This window comes from Acomys russatus, chromosome 3 (genome assembly GCF_903995435.1).
Source record: "Acomys russatus chromosome 3, mAcoRus1.1, whole genome shotgun sequence".
Lineage (NCBI taxonomy): Eukaryota > Metazoa > Chordata > Mammalia > Rodentia > Muridae > Acomys > Acomys russatus.
Genome location: NC_067139.1, coordinates 242,162 through 263,506, shown reverse-complemented (window position 1 = coordinate 263,506; position 21,345 = coordinate 242,162). Strand labels below are relative to the sequence as shown.

Sequence of the window (21,345 nt, the reverse complement as noted above, 5' to 3'; positions counted from 1 at the left end):
TTTCCCTGCCAGAGTGGACTCCAGCCAAGAGCCACCTTGGTAAGGGAGCTCACTAGACATGTGGGCAGTCTGGGAGGCAATTCGGTATTTGCAAGGTCTTGTACCATGATGCACCCCCAGAACTGCTTCCAGCTTCTGATGTGCTGTCAGGAACCATTGGTTTGGGGAAGTTCAGTAGGCATGAGAGATCTCTGGAAGGGATCCAATATTTTGCAAGGTCTGTACCGTGATGCACCCCAGAATTGCTTCCAATCTCTGACTACTTTGTCAATTGTGCATTGCTGCATCTCAAATCTGGCATTAGAGGTGGGCATGGTGGCGCATGCTTTTAATCCCAGCACCCAGGGAGGCAAAGGCAGGTGGATCACTGTGAGTCTAAGGCCAGCCTGGTCTATAAAGCGAGTCCACAACAGCCAAGATTACACAGAGAAATCCTGCCTCGAAAAAAGAATAAGAAAAAACATCTAGCATTGGTGTGAATTATTATTTTTTGGGTATTGACCAGCTCTGATTAAGCAAACTTCCTACAGGATCTTGTTGAAGATGTATTGTTTGTTATTCAGATGAATTAATCCTTGATAATGGAATTGCTGATTTGATTCAAACAGTTTTAAAAGTTAAATTGTTTTATATCTTCTAAAACAGTTTAAGAGAGTTTATGGCTGCAATAAATATCTTTGTGGATCTCTAGATGCCTCACTAGGGATAGCCTTGTAGCAGATTTGTGGCTACAGATAAGCCTCCACGCCAGATGGCACCCCAGGAATCCTGGTATTTCACCATAAATATACACAAGTTGGTTTAAACTTCTCATGATCTCAAGTTGGAATGAAGCTACCTGAGATGTCTGAATTTACTCTGTTTCTTAGAATGAAAGACAGATAAAGTTATTGGCCTGAACTCATTATGAACTAAGAGATAGCTGGATAATGTATAGTTAGGTCCATCCTAATTGATAAGTCATATACTCTTGCAAGTTTCAGACCCTATTAATCTAAGACTCTGCCAATCTTCCTCATTCTGAACTATGAACTTACGTAATGCATACATAGATAAAAAATGTTTAGCTTTAAAACATGTAACCTGTTGTATTTTAGAATTCATCTGCTTTTGTGGTTAATGGTCCTCTTTTGACTATGAGGTAATTCCCTTTTCTCAGAAGTATAAGTACGGTCACCAACAATAAACGGTGTTGAGATTGGGACTCAGGGCTTCTTTACCCGAGCCTAAGTTTTCATTAGCTTACTGAAGATCTCCACAAAGAAGAGGAGTATCTACAGAGCAAAGAGCCTCCTTCTAGGCCCGCCCCATCCACACACCCCCATCCACCCCCCCTCCCCCACGCAGTTTCTGGCAGAAGCCGCTTTTACAGCCTCAGCCATAGGAAAATTGTGGTCAGTTTAAATTCTCTTCCTTGGCCACGCGGTAGTCAGTCCCTAGAGAAAGAAACCCTGAGCTCCCTTTCCTCTTTCTTCTTTCAATCTTGATCAGCTGCCTGAACCATCAGCTCTGGCCACCCAAGAGATAAAGTGAGCTAGAAGGGCATTCCGCATCCAGCCCCCGTGACCCTACCCTGGACCTCTTCAGAGCTGCAGCCGAGCATTAACACAGCAGTATACATCTGCAGGTTTTTAATTCAGTTTAGGGCAAAAATATGAAAGGCTTGAGGGAGGGTGCTGAGGTAAGAAACTCCCTTAAGAGCCTGTGCGTCTCCATGTGGACTGTCTGCTTTAGTCTAGGGCACTTCTTGTTGCTTTGAGACAATCCTGCTGACCTTGGAGGTTAAAAAAAAAAATCTCTCAGCCTCCTACGTGCTGGGGTTAAAAGCATGAATGACCATGCTTGGCTGTGTGGACATATCAGTGAGGAATTAAAACAGTAATTCATCACTGTAGTCAGAGCTAAGCCATTTATTAGCATTATTACCTGTATATACATAATAGATTTCACTGTGATGTTTATATAGGCATATTTGTGTCTATCCTCTCTCCCAATTACCCTCTCCCCCTTCTACTGAATACCAGCTCTTCAAGAACAACAAAAAACAACTGCCTAAGCTGTGTGCAGTGGTGCACCTGTAATCCCAGCACTCTGGGAGGCAGAGGCAAATCTCTGTGAGTTTGAGGCCAGCCTGTTCTACAAAGTAAGTCCAGGAAAGCAAAGGCTACACAGAGAAACCCGGTCTTGAAACACACGCGCGCCCACACACGCGCGCGCACGCGCGCGCGCGCACACACACACACACACACACACACACACGCGCGCGCGCGCGCGCGCGCGCGCGCTGCCTATTAATCCTCAAGGAGAGAGCAGCACCCTCCCTCCCCCATGCTGTATTTTGGGGGACTGAGGAATGTAGCTCAATTGGTAGAATGTTTGCCTAGCATGTAGGAAACCTTAGATTAAATCTCAGCACCTAAGTAGTAGAGGGAGGAAAATAAAAATTTCAAGACTAGCCTAGGATGTATGAGCCTCTATCCAAAAAAAAGCATGCACAGGTACATTGAGCAGTCCAGCTAACTATAGAACTCCTTGCTAGCAGGCAGTTGTCTGCATAGATGATAAAATGATGTCTTCTTCTAGACCAACCCTGGGATGGTCCCCAGCCATGGATTCAGTTCTAGATCTTACTTCTTTGACAACCCCCGAAGATACGACAGTGATGATGATCTTGCCTGGAACATTGCTCCTCAGGGACTTCAGGGAAGGTAAGACCATGTGCCTATGGGAGAGTGCTAGGCCACTAGAACAGGTCGGACTGGAAGACTGCTCCTGTACACAGCTGTCCTACAGGGCTAGGTTCACCATGGGAAATAGCCAGGTGCAAGAAAGAATAAAAGATCTTTAAAAGATGCCCTACCCCATTTTTTCCTACTCAGTCACTATTCCATGGAATGCTTAATAGATGTCCTGGTTTTAAAGAAATCAACCTTTACTTATAGGACCTCTCCAAGCCTACTCAGAGAGAGCCAGAGCATTTGCTGCTCCAGTCACTCAGTGGAACGTGATCTGGGACATCCGGGCAGACATCTCGGATCCTCTTCCAAAGCCAGAGAAAACATGAACAATAATCACTAGAGCATTATATAAGAACCAAAACTTGAAATCTGTCATTCTTAAACATTTATTTACTAAGATATTCACAAGTGTCATCTCATTCATTGTTTGCTACGGTCCTGTGAGGTCAGTATAATTGAGTTCTCATGGTTCAAGATCTGTGGGAGTCCCTTTGCTAGGTAAGCAGCCTGGCTGCCCCTGGTGTACACCTCAGTGCCAGAGCACATGGGAACTGCCTCCTTTCTTGAAAATGCTCTTGCAGACTGGGCTCAGTCTTATTTTGGAGTGGGTGCTTACACATGGTAGCATTCACAATGGGGTGTGTGTGTGTGTGTGAGTGAACTCAAGACAGTAAACAAGCTGTACCTGGTGCTGTCAACTAGATCTAGAGTCTGGATAACAGCTAGGAAGGAGGAGGAAGGGAAGCAGCTGCTCTCCAGGGCCAGGGGCAGCCCGAGTGGCCCTAGTTTCCGCCTCTCCCTGACCACTTGGATCTGCGGGTGCTCAGAAAGGCCCTTGGTATGGGATACAGAGCGGAACACACCTGCTGTCTGGGTGGGAAGGGAGGAGAGAGCCCTGATCAGATGAACAAAGCAAAGTTGCAGGGGAAAGCACAGAGCAGTGGATGTCAAGTACAGACTCTGGAAGCAAGCCAGCATACCAAGACTTCTCAGGGCCAAAAGCTTTCTTCCAAGAGTTTGAGCTCCACCTCTTCCTACCCCACCATTTCACCCTGTGACCCCACTGAAGCATCACTAACCATTACTCGCCAGAAGTTACCAAGAGCAGAAAGGGGAGTGCTCAGCTTGTACACAGAGCAGGACAAGACCCTTCTGGAAAATGAAAACAGTTTTGAGTTCTAATTATGCCTTAGCTATTGCTCTTGAGGATTTTTGTGGATGTCCACTCAACCCAACAAGGAAGCTGCTAATGCCACTCCTGCTCCACAGATGAGGAACTTCAGACATAGAAGTTATCTGCCCAAAACATGGGCAGTGAACCATAATGCCAGCTTAGGGTTCAGATGCTTTTTCCCCCCTAAAACTATGTTCTCCACAGTGGCTAGTTTTAGATTTTAGTAGTTCTGAACTTCTGAGCTCTGCAGGGTTCAGTAGACTGGAATGCAGGCTGCCAGTGCTGTGTGTAGCTCTTTGATAGAAAATGGGCTTCAAGACACCAACCTGAACAACTCAGATCTATTGCTACACTACACGTACCACATATGCATGATACACTATGTCAAGCTACTAAACTGCTTTTGTTTGTTTGTTTAAAGTTTCGCTCCAGACTACTATGATTGGGGACAACAAACTAACAGCTTCCTGGCACAAGCAGGGACTTTGCAGCAAGACTCTACTTTGGATCCAGACAAAGCAAACCAGGGGTAGCACCAGCTGACACAGTCCTATGGAAGAGTCCTCTGTTGAAAACCTTCAGTCAGCCAGATTGGATGACAACTGAGTTTTTAGGGCACTTTTCCTTATGAAACAGAACTTTTCTTCTTTTCCTTCTCCTCCTCCTTCTTCTTCTGCTATAGCTTTCTCATGGCTCCATAGGACTAAGCAATAATTTAGAGTAATAAAACCCTTACTTTAGTACTAGCAGAGAGCCTGGCTATTTCAGTGGGTATAATTTAAACTTTTAAAAGAGATTCCGTACTTTTATAAAGATGTATTTTATATAACTTAAATACTAATGCTAAAGTATACTAGGTTTTTCCTTGATTGTTATTGCAATATATATTGTAGTTTGCACAGACTTTTATGCATAATTCACTTTACAACCTATAGAGTATGTGGTTGAATAGTTAAAGCTTTTGGACAAGTTTCCTCAAATCTTTACCTCTGAAGGTCACTCTGATTGTGAAGGCCACACTGATGGATTCCTTTAACTGCTGCTCCAGGATTGAGAGGAAGCAGAGCACCGTGGTCTGCATGTAACTGGCTCAGCAGGAGTGGTTCCTCTTAAATGTTGCCCAGAGTCAGGGGCTTCTTCATCCGAGAGAACTATTATAAAGCACTCCAGTAACAAGTGGATACTGTCAAGATGTGGTCGCCAACACTATTAAACTTCCTCTGCTGTGTGTGTAGCCATTTTGTAGTTTTCTTCAGCCTGGTGTAACTGAATACTCACTACCTCAGTAGAATGGCAGGACTGCGCCTTCCCAGTGCTTGCTATAGTCAATGACAAGCCAAGAGATCCTCACAAAGTATTAACAATAAAGATATCTGACCCTCAAGCTCTTAAGGACTATGGGCTCCTGACAGCTTTTCTGTAGAACATGTGTGTAATTTGCATGGGACTGACATGGTGCTCACTGCCTGTTATTTTTGAATAGTACTCTATCTACTGAAAGCTATGTGGTAGTGGGACCTGTCTCGGCCAGACAGTGTTCTAGACTGTGTCCCCCATGTGCCATCTCAGGGTTCCCCTGGCTGTACTCTGGAACCTGGAGGCTAGGTGCTCTGGCTTCTCACAAAATGCATAATTTGGTCTTAGAGGTCACAAAGCCATAATCTCGCTCACAGACTAAAGCCCACTTCACACACTTCTCCTGATGCCCTAGAGTTTGAGAAAAACCCATGTAGGGGCTTTAATTTAACAGGGCCAAGCCCACTTTCTCTTATTTGCATGTATTAAAAATTGGGTATTAAAAAACTGTGTGTGGTGGTGCATGCCTTTAATCCCAGCTTGGGGGAGGCAGAGGCAGGCGGATCTCTGTGAGTTCAAGGCCAACCTGGTCTACAAAGTGAGACCAATACAGCCAAGGCTACATAGAGAAACCCTATCTTGGAAAAAAGAAAATTTGGATCCTAAATTTCAAATGGGCCTTGATTGGGTTTCACTGTATAGAGCACAAAGTTGAAGACCTTGCACAGCCCCTCACCACATCATTGCTTTCGCATATGGTCAAACATCTGTGCTGTGAGCCATTGAAAATCATTGTTTGCCAGGGTGAATTTGTCACTGAAGCAAAGCCTGCACAAGTTGTCTAATCAGTAGTTTTTACTAGCAGCGTATAAGACAGTTTATCTGTCACTGTACCTACAACAATTTGGCTGTTGCAGCCAGTGCCCACAGCTCCTATGTCCTTCTTTCTAGCAAGTCTGTATCCATCAGCAGCCAAGGGCAGGGCTTTCTGAGAAGCACAGTATCATTAAGGTTGTTCTGTATGCACTCTTTTTTTTTTTTTTTTTTAGCACATGCACACTTTACAGTTTGTAAGAAAACAGACACCCATCATTAACCAACAAGCTATGATCCACTTTTTATAATAAAGTTGTCAGCATTCATGCCTGCCTTTTTTTTTTTTTTTTCCTGGAAAGGACAAAACAATATGCCTGTTGAATGTCACTATTTTTTAAAAGTAAGACTACAACTCAAATATTGTCAACACATGCTGGAATATAAGTGTGATGGCTGTGGATCACACGTAGGAAGGAGGTCTGAGTGCCCTTTGCGCCTTCTCCCTTACTTCCTCTGCTAACAAAGCTGTTCCTGATGTGTTAAACAGAAGGGAAGAAGTTCTTGTTCACAGCAGCGTGAAATGAAAACCCTGGTAATATTAAAGTGCACAGGACCAAGCACGGTATTGTGCACTAGGTCAAGTCTGAGGCCAGCCCACTGAGGTGAACAAGTTCGTGGGAGAAGCAATACCAATGAAAATATGGTACCAGCATTGAGGTCTGCTGTAACAGAAGACATGCATGTTTTAACTGCTGGAAGAGTCAGTTGCCTGTACAGCTAGGATTTCTGGCCAAGCTATGTTCATATCTGTTGTTGATTGACACATAGTCCTTTAGACAGTTGATGTCTGGAGTGTTATAAGTTGAGCTGTGAACTAAAAGTTATTACAGCACATGTCCCAGTCACATTGAGTTTTTTGCTTTTTTATTTTTTCTTTTGTGGCTACAGCAAGGATGCCTTCCACATACATGGCAAGTACTCCACCACTGCGATATATTCTTTGCTCTTGCCAACTCTCTTGACTGTGTCAGACACAGACACATAATAGCTTTTGGGGGCCCATGTTTATCTACACAAGTCAGGTAAGCCTTGGTGCCTTCCAAAGTTCTTCTTTACTAAATCTCAGCTGCTTTTTGTAGACAACTGGACCCATATCAAGAGCAAAAGAAGCATTAGTCACCGTGGGTGCTTCAGAAGCACTGTGAGACTCTCATTTGGAGCTACATAGTGGCTATTACTAGAATATTGTGCATGGAAATGCATGTATACCTGCACAGCAGAGATCAAATTCAGGCCTTAAACCTGCTAAGAAAACCACACCTACATTAACCTCTTCTCAGGTCCTAGCAGGGACACATGGGAAGCCCTCTCCTGGCCAGGCAGTGGTGGTGCACGCCTCTAATCCCAGCACTCTGGAGGCTGAATTCGAAGCCAGCCTGGACTACAGAGTGAGTTCCAGGACAGCTAAGGCTATGCCACAAACTATTGGACTCCCTCTACCTTTGCCCCGTCCTTGCCCTGTTAGGTATGGACTCATGCAATCCAGGCTTGTGATCCTTGAACCCAAATGCCTACAGGCATCCACATCTGCCTTCTTCAAACCTTGATCTGCCCCTGCTCTGTTTTAGATACCTTACTAATGGCTTCTTCCCCCTAAGCCTTATCTGGCCTACCTCTTAAATTCTGATTTTCTATAATCTGAATAGATTGTATGTCCCCGAACTTTAGCCTAGTCAGAATTGGAGTGTAGAAACTCTTCAGCTCACATGAGCCTCAAAATTCTTCCCTTTCTACCAACTCTTGTTCATATAACTGTTACCCATGATTCTGACACCCAGTAGTCACTTCCTCAATTGTGGTCTTCCTTCAAGATCCTAGCTAAAGCGTAGAGTGCGGGCATTCAGATGAACAGTTCCTTCCCAGGGCTATGTGTGTCGTCGTTAACAGATGTGCAACTTTTGGACAAATGGAGGGGGAATATATATATATATATATTTGTATAACTGCATCATCACAAAAGAGGACTGAGGACTAATACTAAATATTATTTAATTAAAACAATCTCTACTGGTACATATAGCAAAATGACTAATGAAATGGGAAAAGAACCTAGATAAAGAGCTAAGTCCATAAAGACGTCAGAGATCTTTCCCCTCTATATGTAGCCTCAAATTAGTCATGGAAAAGATAGGCTGTTCAGGCAGTGGTTTGGGAACAAGCAGGATACCCCTTAGGGAAATTCAGGTAGGTATCTTTTTCTTTCCTTTCTTTTTTTCTACCCCAAGACAGGGTTTCCCTGTGTAGCTCTGGCTGTCTCAGACTTGCTTTTGTAAAAAGAGATGATGTAGACTTGCTGGCCTGAAATTCAAAGATCCACCTGCTTCTGCTTCCCCAAGTGCTGAGATTATAGGCATGTGCTAAAACACCCATCTTAGGTTGGTTTCTTGGCCTTTATTTTATACTAGGATCCGTTTCAAAGGATCAGAATTTAGTAATGAAAAGCAAAACCAGCAATACTTAAGAAAAAAAAAAAAATGCCAGTGGATGACTGTCTTCGTCTGAAGTGAGGAAAATGGTCTGAGTTGATACAGAAACTACAAAAGAACTGGTGTAGGAGAACAGACATAAAACAGCATGGAAAACTATTTGAACAAAGCCAAATCACACACTGAAGAATATGCAGCCCATCACACTTGAAGGATTAATAACCATGCAGTAGAGGTACACAAAGAACACTAAGCAAATCAGGGGACTCCTTATTCAGAGTTGTTAATTTTATATGTTTAGGTTCAAAATGAGCATTTTAAATTTATATTCTTGCAGAATGTCCCAGTCTAGCATTTGGACACCATCTCTGATGGCGAGGCTGTGGGCGAGTAAGCACAGGAGGGATGTGAACTGAGCTAGCCTCTCTGGAGGGCGGAGCCTGAGTCAGTGCTTTCAAAACTACAAGGGTCTATAGTCTTTCACTTTTGAATACTTAGAGATGTATGCTCAACTAAACAATGGCATAACCATAGTAAGGCTATCAAGTAACCACTAAAGTGAAAAGACTATCTGGTGATTTGTGGCCACTGGATATTTTAGGTGGTAAAAAAACACATGGTGTGTATGTGATGTCACTCCTAAGTAAAGACACAGAGAACTAAGGTTTTATATTTGTATATAAAGAAAGGGTATGAATGGAAATACAAAAAGCTAGAGGGAGAGGGCATGTGTGTATGTGCACTATGGAAAGCTGGGGAGACATTGTATTTTTGGTATATATTGTGTTTTTTAACCACATGAATGTACCACCTATTCGGAAAGTTAAATAAAACAAGAATTTGTTTAAAAAGCCCATGACTCAATACAAATCATAGAACACTGAAGTTGTTACATTTTGATTGGATGGAAATTGGCCATTAGAAAAGTGACACAAATGGCCCACATTCTCAGTGGAGGCTCTGGTGGTATGCTCAGACTCCACAGCCATGAGCTGTGATCATGGCTGAGTCTCATCTGTGTTCATGCTTTAGCAAACAACTGTATTTACCACCTAGTGGCTAGTGACGAGCCGGTGCCTGCCATTTTGACTGCAAGAAGAGTCCCCCTCAGACCTTGCAGAAGTGTATTTCTCTCTGATCCATAAGTTCTACTCACATTCCCATAAGAAGCACTCAATATGGAGGAGGGGGAAAACAAACAAACAAAAGATTGCAGAAACATGTATTTTAATTCATGGTCTAGATTCTGGTGGGCACAACAGCAAATTATTTGGAATTCTGCTCAGAAAACTCCAAGCTGCACCTGTAGATGTTATTTCAAATAAAGGACATGAGGATTTATGTGCTCGGCTTATACCAAGGAATTTACATGATACCGTGTACCTGCCCTGAGCCTTTTGGTGACTAGCTATGGCTTCTGCATGAACTTCAGTCTGCAAACTGCTGGGAGGCCCACTGTGAACTGTTTTCGGGTGTCCGGCTGAAGGCAATGCTGAGGAAGACCAGCACAGTTGTCCTTGCTTACATACAGTGGCACCTAGGCAGGGTTGAGAAACACGGCACAGCATTTCATACATACGGTACAGAGGCCTGACATTTGACTTGTCAAATTTCAAAACTAAGATCTTATTTTGGCTGTTCCTCCACATAATCAAAACCAGGAGGAGCACTGAACATTGACCATTTTAGTATGTAAAGTCTAACACAGATGCCACTAAAGGAAATCAGTCATAGGCCAGCGGGGGAAATACTTCCGCTTCACGTTGGTTATGGCACCAGGCACAATCATTTCCGCCAGTTTTGATGTCAAGTGCTAGATGTTTACAGGAGGTGATGGGTTACAAGCAGCAAGCATTTTGTTGTTCAGCTGCCAAGCATTCTCAAAATGTAAGCAGTGTTCTCATTTCCCCCAGCGCAGGTGACAGAACTGGCAGACAGCCTCCTAAGGACAGACTCTTTGCCAGGGTCACCAAACAATCCTACAGTCTCCACAGTCCATAGATGTCATGGCAATGTTGGCCATGCACACACCATAATGTATGTGAAGTTAATCCGTCAAATACCAAATTCAGAACACTTCTCTAACTGAAGAAATTCATTACAATCTTGAGGACATGCTGGCTTAACCATTTCTTTCAGCTTTCTAGAACACACTCTATACTACTGTGTGCCCTAAGCTTGAAATCAATCACAGTTAATAAGAATTCAGCAAGTGAAAATGAAGAACTTTTCCCCCCTCAAGCAAATAGTTTAAACAACAGCATCTAACTGCAATGGTGGTAAATTGCATTTCCAAAACGACCTCTACATTTAAAATAAAAATAGACAAAAGTGCAAAATGTTCACATTGCCTTACATTCTAAATGGGCACTACAAAACTTACTGATGTACTAGCAAGGTCACTGACATTCCTTTTCTGGACTTTTTGTCTTATAGTGGCCTACTCCTGTCACATGGTAATACTTGCAACTCTTTAAAAAAATAAAAATAAAAAAAGCAAAGAAAAAGGAAATCTGTAAGCCAGCTTAAAAAAAAAAAAAAAAAAAAAAAAAACCAACCTACAAAATTCACCACTATCAACAAAACATTAAGTTTATAAAGATTAGGAATTAGGAGCAGAAATAACTAGTGAGGCCTCAGTCCCCATCACATCTCCACAGGGAAAGACTAGGCATTACGAGAGGGCAATGAGCCAACTAACAATCGGGCACACCGTGGACTAACAAGGAACAGTTTAGGCTTTGGCAGATAAGATGTGAGTTTAAGAGCACTTACTGTTTACTTCAGAAAGACAGAATCTAAAAGAAGTGAGACTTTGGACTCTCATTACTTCCACATAGATTAAAAACCTTTCAAGTAATTCCATTATCCACTGCCACCTTTAAAAGAACCAAGATTTAAACACTTAAAGCCTTTAAATCCCAGGCATAGAAAATGGTAGTCTAGGGCCTTCAAGTCCTCCAGTGTCTTCCGTCACACTCGGGATGACTGACCTGGAACTGAAGATGGAGAGAGGGGAGGAGGCGGTCACACTCATGCTGAAGCACTTCACCAGACAGAGCCACACAGAGGTAGAGGATTGCATAGATTGTGTTCAAAATCAAATATTTAAAATGCTTACTTTAAAACAGCAAAATTTGTGTATAATGCAATTAGCATTATAAACCCATAGGATCCCATTCAAATTTTGTGAAGAAAAAAATCCATTAAATAAATAGGGCTTTTCATAAAGCAACTAAAAATGTCTATAATTAGGGAAGGAACAAAAAGAAAACTCAGAAAGAGAGCTGTAGGCTTTAGGTAAAGGACATGCCACTCTTGAGCCAGCCTCGGGTACACAGGCCAAGTGAGCATGGGATGGCACTTACCCACCTTCAAAACCAAAGCAGCAACAGCAACTAAACATTTAAAAATGGTCGAAGTCCTGGGAAATCATCCAGAACCTCTCTCACTAGTCATTGAAAGGCCTATTCATTATCGCGACAGCCCTGTATTACAGAAGATGACACACAGGGTTAAGCGAGGCTGAAATACTAAGTACACCATTGACAAATTTCTGTCACTGAGACCAGCCCTAGGCAGCACTGGTTCCCTAGTTCTCTTTCTACAACAGACTGAATAGTCTTCTCAGGACAGACACGGTCATTTAAAGTTTGACAACTAGGAATGACGAGTAATACAGTACAAACAAAACCAATGTGAAACAAACATGGGATTAGCATAACTTACAATTTTAAAGTATATACTTCATTTATAAATATCTCTAATTGATAGTCTATTAAGGATCATAAATATTCAAGTGGACATTTGAATTTTCTCTTTAAGAGTTGAGAATTCTTCAAGTCTTAGACACTTAAGTCTCTCTGTTCAGTGTCCAAGGCTAAAAGGCTTCACACAGTCCGTTATGTCTATGGAGACATACACAATTCTTCATTACCTCCTGTTCTGCAATAACGCTTTAAGGTTCTGTAATTCTCTTATACTTGTAGAAAGCCTGCAGGAGGAAAACAAGTGCATATTATACACACAGCTGATGTGATGTGCACACATTGCAAATAGACGATACTGGTTTCTTGAGCTATATAACCTGGAAGCAAAAATCTAAAAGAACCAAACACTGAACATTGCAAATTCCATTTAAAATAGAAATGCTGTGAGTCCTATTAAAACTGACAAATCGCCAGGTGTGGTGGCACACGCTTTTAATCCCAGCACTCAGGAGGCAGAGGCAGGCAGATCACTGTGAGTTTGAAGCCAGCTTAGTCTACAAAGCGAGTCTAGGACAGCCAAGGCTACACAGAGAAACCCTGTCTTGAAAAAACAAACAAACAAACAAACAAACAAAATACCCAAAAAAGCTGACAAATCATGGAGCTTTGGTTCATTGGGCTTGCTTAGAAGGGCAAAAGAAACCAATTCATCTTCACATCAAGACCACAGATAACAGCCAGGTATCAAAGTGGCTCATGACTTTAATCCCAGCACTTAGGAGGCAGAAGCAGATGGATTTCTGAGTTTGAAGCCAGCCTGGTCTACAAAGTGAGTTACAGGCCAGCCAGGGATACACAGAAAAACCCTGACTTGAAAAACAAAACAGTAACAACAACAAAAAGACTAGATGAGTGATGGAAACAGAGCCATAAATGGTTCACACATATTTGCTGTCTCCTACACAGTCCCTCCCAGTCCCCAGTGCCTATCTGTGTTTATGGCACTGTGCGATTAGTGGCTGAATGAGTGAAGAAAGAGCTCAAACCCAGAAGTAAAACTCTGGGATATGGAAAAACAAAAACAAAAAACAAAAAACAAAATAACCCTACAAGTTCATTTTCCCTTATGTACAAAATTCAGCATTAATGTAACAAAATTCAGTATTTTTCTCCTATAGCCTAATGATATAGTGTACCCTGCTAACTTTTTTCTTTACCCCAATATTTGAGGAGGGTCCAGGTGATGATCTAAGCCTGTGAGGTGAAACAACAAAAGGTACACAGAATTTTGCTTTTACATTTTAGGTAAAATTAGGATCAAGTCAAGTATTTTTTCCAGGACCCCTAAGTTAGCAGCTGGATTCTACATGGGGAGCCAAGGTTTGCTGAACTGTATTGCTGGCAAATGGCAGGCCAGGATCCCCAGACTCTAAAACTTGCTTTCCGGCCAGCACCCCTGGAAGGACAATGGAAGGGAACATTTCTGAGAGCCAATGAAATTTTGATGAAATGTTCAATTTAAATTTTCTTTTCTCAATTTAATTTTGTTTGGGCTTAAAATGTTTGTTATTTAAGATCTTTTTCACTTCAGCTCCATTTCAAATAATTTACATTTCACCTAGGTTCTTCTATCTTATTTTTTTTTTTCAGATCTCAAAAATGTGTAGACTTGATGTTTTCTGAGATATAAAACCCCATCAGCATCTATCTACCTTGTGCTTTGTATCTTGGTTAGCACACACACCTGCAAATACTGGGAAGAGCTGGGCACATCACTTCATACCTGTAACTCTAGCACTAAGAACTGAGGGAGGACCAGGTCAGCCTGCACTATGTACATGGAAGAGGCTGGTGAAGGCTGGGCCATAGCTAAGTTATCTTTGAGTGACTGGTCTCCTTTGAACTTAACATCATACTCATAAAACATACACATTAATCTGTCATTCAGTCTCATTTTAAAAAGTAAACTTTCCTCCATGACTGATGTATTTGCCCTACTGTTATAATGCTGCATATTGTTTTTTATGATTCTTTTCCTTTTGCTTTGTATCCCCTGACACTGTATATATCTCTGCAGGCAAATCTAAATTATTTAAAAAAACAAAACAAAACAAAAAACAAAACTTCTGCTATCTATCTCAGAAGGAAACGGGGCAGAAGTGCATGTGAGGAAGATTCCTCAGCCTTGGCAATACCGAGCAGAGGAAGGGACATCATATCTTTGATCACCTTTCCAATCACGTTTTCCTTGTCTACTACTGTACTACAACAGGCAGTAGCCAGCCAAAGAAAAGACTATTAGGAGACTATTTCCCTCACAAAATTGAGAAAGCAAACTGAAAAGTAGTGGAACTGAAACTACCAGTTCCTCCTGGGGCTGATAGAGAATGTGGCTGTCAGCCTGAGGCCTCACTGAACAATGAACTCAGCGAGTTTGTTTGAGACGAGGTCTTACTACATAGACCAGGTTAGCCCTAAACTCATGCTCTGCCTGCCTCAGCTTCTCAACGCTGGGGTTATAGGAGTGTGTATCACCACATCCAGCACTTTCTCTTTCTGTCAGTGAACCAAACCAAAGCATACCTTTGCGGGGAAAGACAATCTTTGCAATATATTGAAACCTGCAAGGAAATTAGGTCTCAGCTTACCTCCCAAAAGCGTTTAAAAGAGCAACTATTTCCTGCCGAGTGAGCTGGAAGCCTTTGGATGGGCTGTTCTCTGGGAGTTTTTGGATTTCTTTTTCAGAGAATAGTATCTTCAAGGCAGTGCCTAAACCCTGAGTCTAAAGAAAATATTCATACATTTACAATTAACTTTACACAATAGGTATTACGAAGAACTACCGCGAGGGAGCTGGAGATAGCAGTAAGGAATGCTTGCAGCTCTTCATCCAGTGGTTCTGAATCACCTGGACAGCTCCAGGGACTCCAACACCCTCTACTGGCCTCTGTGGGCACACACATACCCCTAAATAAAAACAAAAATAACCTCTCTCTCTCTCTCTGTCTCTCTCTCTCTCTCTCTCTCTCTCTCTCTGTCTCTCTCTCTCTCTCTCACCAGGGATCAAATCCTGCTCTAACTCAGCTCTACTTCAGCTCTGTTAAACACAGTCGCTACATTATAGTCCTTAGCAATTCAAAGTTCCAAAAGTACTGCGCAGTGATCCTACACTAAGTTATTTCTCAGCACTGAGAGAACAAAGTTTTCATTTCATCACAGGTGCCTTTAAAATAATGCCATCTCACTAGTACTGTATAGTCCCAGCTGGTACAGAAAGATCACAAATTTGATGATGCCTTGGGTACAAAAGCAAGACCCTGTCTCACAACAACAACAACAACAACAACGGAAAACTACCCAAACAAAAATTAATTAAATTTATCTTTTGGTTTTCTGTGTTTAGCCTTGTCTAACACTGTGTGTCATCTTTTAAGACAATAAGAGAACCAGGTGGCACACACCTTTAATCCTAGCACTCAGGAGGCAGGGAAGAGGAAGAGGTTCCAGGAGAGAAAGCCTGTCTCAAAAACAACAACAACAACAAAAGGAAAGAAAGAAAGAAAGAAAGAAAGAAAGAAAGAAAGAAAGAAAGAAAGAAAGAAAGAAAGAAAGAAAGAAGAGGTAAAAATCAAGCAATCTTCTGCTCCCTGAAGATTCAGGCCTGCCATTTTGTGCTCGGCACCCTTTCACCACTGAAACAAACCATCTCCAAAATGTGATGCTTAGGACTTATGTATTTTATTTTATATAAATAAAATTCTCTATCTATGGCCAACTTAAAAATGAACCTCAGGTGGTACTAAGACACAGAATACAAAAATGTCCTTGCCCATGGATCTCCAGCACAGTGTAGTAGAGTTTATCTTTCAGTAATAACACAGAAAGCCAGGGGGTCACTGTGGCACCATCTTTAATCCCAGCACTCGGGAGGCAGAAGCCGGTGGATCTCTGTGAGTTTGAGGCCAGCCTGGTCTATAAAGTGAGGCCAGGACAGCCAAGGCTACACAGAGAGACCCTGTCTCAAAAAACAAAAACAAAAACAAAACTAACAACAACACAGAAAAGCCACATTTGGATCTGTCTGTTTCCAAACACTAATTCAATGATTAACAAAGATATTTTGATAAAACTGAAGTAAGCAGAAAAATGTAAAGCTATGAACAGTTTGAAAAGAAAGACATACACACACCTGCAGTTTCCCCCACAATCTGCATTTATCACACCCAACACAATCCATGATGCGGGAGATGTTCTTGAAATGTAACCGGAATTCCTCCTGGTGTGCAGAAAATATTTGAATTAAACTTTTTAAATTAAGCTACATTTAGTTGAATTACATATATAAAATAAATGTTTAAGGTCTACAAGTGATTAAGTTGTTTTCAGTAGTAAAAAGGCCTGAAACTGCATAGCACAACATAGTACATTAAAACAGCAGACATTAACAGAGGCATTAAGATTCACATTGCATGTTCTTTCAACATGTTTTACTAGGGAGGCACTTTAATGAAGGGCTGGAAAGTTCACAGCGTGAGGCCTGGACTTGTAAAAACTGAACTGTTGCTGACACTGACTCTAGTTTATTAGGGCATTTTCTCACAGTGACAGAAAAAGTATGTAAAATCTAACTCAGAATGTTGTTCCCAGAATAGATGGAGTTGAAAATCATTCCTAGGGGCTGGACAGATGGCTCAGTGGTTAAGAGCACTGGCTGCTCTTCTAGAGGTCCTGAGTTCAATTCCCAGCAACCACATGGTGGCTCACAACTATCTATAATGAGATCTGGTGCCCTCTACTGGCATGAAGGCACAATGCTGTATACATAATAAATAAACAAATCTTAAAAAAAAAAAAAAGAAAAAGAAAATCATTTCTAATGCTACGTTGTGCCATAGGTACTCAATCCACAACCAATAATCTCAATTTATAGCAAAATCTAATCAGACTAACATTAAAATGTTGGTTGGACAACTGGAAAGTGAAAATACAAGGGGCTGGGCATGGTGGTGCATACCTGTAATCCTAGCACTTGGGAGGCAGAGGCAGGCAGATCACTGTGAGTTCGAGGCCAGCCTGGTCTATTAAAGCGAGTCCAGGAGCCAAGGCTACATAGAGAACCCTGTCTCAAAAAACCAAAATAAATAAATAAATAAATAAATAAAATAAAAATAAAAATAAATAAATAAATAAATAAAAGAAGAAAAGAAAATACAAGAAATGGCTTCCACACTACCTCCAATTACCTTTAATGACTTGGCCCCCTTTTTGTCACCAGCAAACATGGATTTCTCATCGAAGTGCATGGGAAAGGACCTGATGAAATGATAAGACTACTAGTAAGTGACTGATGAAAACCCAAGTACTTCTCTTAGAGTTTTGCTAGAATTTTGTAGCCCTACACATATATAAAATCTGCTGTTTATTTATAATGTAGGAGGGTGGCAGTTCACATATATACTAATAAGATTACAGCAAGCTACACATGGCTTTGTAATTTATAAGAGCACAATATCTTAGCCGGGTGTGGTGGCTCATGCCTGTAATCCCAACACTCGGGAGGCAGAGGCAGGCAGATTGCTGTGAGTTCGAGGCTGGCCTGGTCTACAAAGCGAATTCAGGACAGCCAAGATAACATAGAGAAACCCTGTCTCGAAAAACTAAAGAGTGCAATATTTTAAGGAAATCAGCAAAATTATTTAAAAAATCAAAAACAATCTCCAAGTATGCCAATACTCAATATTCTTGTATACTTTAGCATGTAGTTTACTTTAGGTCCTGCCCCATCTACCCTCCCTGTTATGGTCATTTAACAAACAGTGAATATTTTATAGGCTAAGGATGTTTTAAAAGGTTACCTTTTGGAAAGTAGCTAATAAAACTTTGTATGTTCACTGCAATGCTTACACACTTATGACACTATGCAAACTTAAGCAGTAACAGAAAGAATACCAAATCGGTGGAGCACTTTGATGCTACATAAACCCTGAAATCCTTTATTAAAATATACAAAGCCTATTTTCAAGAGTGAACATTTCTGCAGCCAAGCTTGCAGTACTACTGTGCTACTTCTGCTCCTGTGTTCCTCCGCTCCGTGTCACTCTTTTCTAACACCAGGTCTTCATCACCCCTAGTTCCATGTCATCTGAGCAATGCAAGATTCCTGGATGCTAACAGCCAGCTCTTACTTTGTGTCCTGAAAGATGCTGAGCAGTAGGGTCTTGGTGTCAGCATCCTCTTCCAAGTTGCCAGTATACAGATCAACAATTGAGCGCTCAAAATAAGGGGCCACCTTTGACAAAGCTCGAAGCTCTATCAAGTATAAAAAGTACAGATTCTTCAGCCTTCTTGGACCTTCCCCCTTTGTTTCCACAGGGTCAAAGCGACGTTTAAATTCTTTGATGTTAGGTCCCCAACTAGGTTTACCCCAGGTTTCTGGAAAGAAAGAGAAATACATTCTCTTTTAGTATAAAAAGTTTTTGGTTTTGCTTTATATAGAATATATATTTTACTTTCCAACACTTTTTGTGATATCTTAGAAGCAAAAAAAAAAAAAAGGCCCCATTTGACAAATCTGATTACCTTCCAGAAGATAATTTGCACACAGATGTAAATTGATGCTGGCATGAAGTCCTGATATAAGCTTATAGAAGACTCTTTTCTCAAGGCACAAACCTATTCAGGAAAATACAGAAAAAGAACCCACGTCTATTAGATACAGAGTATTTAATAAAAATCAGTCAGCACATGGGTTTTAGGTTAATATTCAAGGACACTGTTATGACTGAAACATGCAGTGTCCCTACAGGCTTAGGTTTGGGATGCTTGTTGCTCTGGTTGGGGCAGGGCCTGAGGGGCGATGTTCTCTATGTCTGCAGTACAGCTTTCATCTGTCATACATTTCTTCTGTCATGATGTTCTGCTCACAGGCTCAGGACCAAGTAGCCATGAAAAGAACCCTCTGAAATGCTGGGGAAGAATAAAACTTGTGCATAAGAAGTTCCTGACAGCTTTGTTGGTAACTGACACGTCAGTAAGAACAAATCAAGAGATAATGTCAGACAATTAGAGGGAGATTTTCACTAAAACACACTTAAGATTCTTGTTTCAGAATGGACTTAACCAAGTATGATGAAACCTTAACACAGAAGAGGAGAGAAGGGCCTGACCCTGAAGGTGGCCCAAACACTGTGGATGCAGCCATGTAGTTCCTAGGCCACCCAGAAAGACCTGGCCCTGGAAAGTGGTGGTCCAGCCACTACTGGATGTAACTGTCAAGTTCCTAGGCTATAGCCTTGCACAGGTTGTAGTTTAGACTAAGAACATACTAAACACAACTATAACAATGAAGTCATTGCTTTGCCTTAGCAATGGCTGTGTCTTCTCTTATGTTCTTTGTTCTTTCTTTGAATTCACTTTGTGATGGAGAAAGAAGGCCCCTTGATGACCTTTTGCCCTGTGAGGCACTAAACTTCCTTAACCCATTCAGGCTTCTGCTCAAAATTTATGGCAAATACCAACATAATCCTTACCCTACCCCTGCTACCTTATAAGACTTTTTCTTTTACAGTAACATACATTGTTAGTTGACTTAGTGCCACCAACTTAAAAATGGCTAAGATGAGGCTGGAGTGAGGGCTCAGTAGACAAGAATACAGTTAGCATGCACATGACCCTGAGCTCAACTTCTAGCACTGAAGCAAAGAAAACCTCAAGGCTAACATGGTAATTTACACTGTATTCACTAGATCACAATAAAAAAATTGGTGAATATTCTTGATAGAAATTTAAAAAAATAAATGAAGATACAGAATAACAGATTTAAATTATGATTTGCTTTATGTGCATGAATGTTTGTTTGCATGTCCGTATGAGTACTATGTGCATGTCTGATGCCTTCAGAGGTTAGAAGGGGGCATGGGATCCCAGGGACTGGAGTTACAGATAGTTGTGAGTGGGTGATAAGAACCAAACTCAGGCCCTCTGCAAAACAAGCAACATAGAGTCATCTCTTATGTCCTCTGAATAAAATACTTTAACAATCCATTAGATGCAGCTTTTCTTTACCACCCAACAGGCTTTGCTTGCTTTCTTCTTTTTCTCTCTCCAACCCCCAGGACAGGGCTTCTCTACTTTAGCCCTGGATATCCTGGAACTCACTCTGTAGACCAGGCTGTGGAACTCACTCTGTAGACCAGGCTGGCCTCAAACTCACAGAGATCCTCCTGCCTCTGCCTCCCAGATGCTGGGATTAAAGGTGTGCGCCACCACTGCCCAGCTTGTTTGCTTTCTTTTTGACACCCTTCCCACTGGAAAAATGTGGACATTAGGGCACTGTTTCATTTATGTACAAGGAGAATTTTCCTAATATAAAAGCACCTCTGTGAGGGGCTGGAGAGGTAGCTCAGAGGTTAATAATACTGGCTTTTCTTCTAATAGTCCTGAGTTCAATTCCCAAAAACCACATGGTGGATCACAACTATCAATACTGGTGCTCTCTTCTGGCCTGCAAGCACACATGCAGGCAAAACACTGTATACATAATAAATAAATAAATACATCATTTAAAAAAAATAAAGAGCACCTACATGGTATACTATTGCATCTTATCAAGGGCTCTCAGACCACTAGTTTACTCTTTACATCTTACTACAGATGGCTCTGAAGCAAACATCCTCAAAATAGGAAAGAACAATTCTTCTGAGATCTCATTCTCTAATTCAAAATGTTAGAGATTAAACTGTATTTTATAGCTTTCTCCAGAAAGCATACAGCCAATTTTATTTATTTATTTATTTATTTATTTTATTTTTTCGAGACAAGGTTTCTCTGTGTAGCCTTGACTGTCCTGGACTCGCTTTGTAGATCATGCCGGCCTCAAACACATAGTAATCCTCTTGCCTCTGCCTCCCAAGTGCTGGGATTAAAGGCATGCACCGCCACCACCCTGTGCCAATTTTAAATATTTATAAGAAGGGCTACAAATAAAATGAAGAGATTTACTAAAATATTAAGTACTGACTTCAAGAAAAATTTTGTAATTAAGAAGCAACTGATCAATTTTCAGGTTCAATTTCTATTCCTTCCAACCTACCTATATAAGCAGTGCTTCTGTCTTACAAAATGTC

General features: G+C 41.4%; 2 protein-coding genes across 3 annotated transcripts in view; one reads left to right on the top strand and one right to left on the bottom strand.

Moving 5' to 3' along the window:
- Gpr137b (G protein-coupled receptor 137B) overlaps positions 1–4,554 on the top strand; it is a 33,441-nt gene extending 28,887 nt beyond the window's left edge. Inside the window, exons 6-7 of one of the 2 annotated variants that reach the window (XM_051167793.1) lie at positions 2,584–2,708; positions 4,334–4,554. In XM_051167793.1, coding sequence (XP_051023750.1) covers positions 2,584–2,708; positions 4,334–4,445 — 237 coding nt within the window. In that variant the 3' untranslated portion in view covers positions 4,446–4,554. The other variant, XM_051167785.1, reaches the window with a different exon arrangement.
- Positions 4,555–11,509: 6,955 nt separating this feature from the next.
- The window catches only part of Ero1b (endoplasmic reticulum oxidoreductase 1 beta), a 46,104-nt gene continuing 36,268 nt past the window's right edge, over positions 11,510–21,345 (bottom strand). Inside the window, exons 11-16 of the mRNA XM_051167774.1 lie at positions 18,800–18,892; positions 18,406–18,652; positions 17,464–17,533; positions 16,410–16,496; positions 14,869–15,002; positions 11,510–12,504 (exon numbers count right to left, since the gene is read on the bottom strand). Coding sequence (XP_051023731.1) covers positions 12,444–12,504; positions 14,869–15,002; positions 16,410–16,496; positions 17,464–17,533; positions 18,406–18,652; positions 18,800–18,892 — 692 coding nt within the window. The 3' untranslated portion in view covers positions 11,510–12,443. The remainder of the gene's footprint in view (positions 12,505–14,868; positions 15,003–16,409; positions 16,497–17,463; positions 17,534–18,405; positions 18,653–18,799; positions 18,893–21,345) is intronic.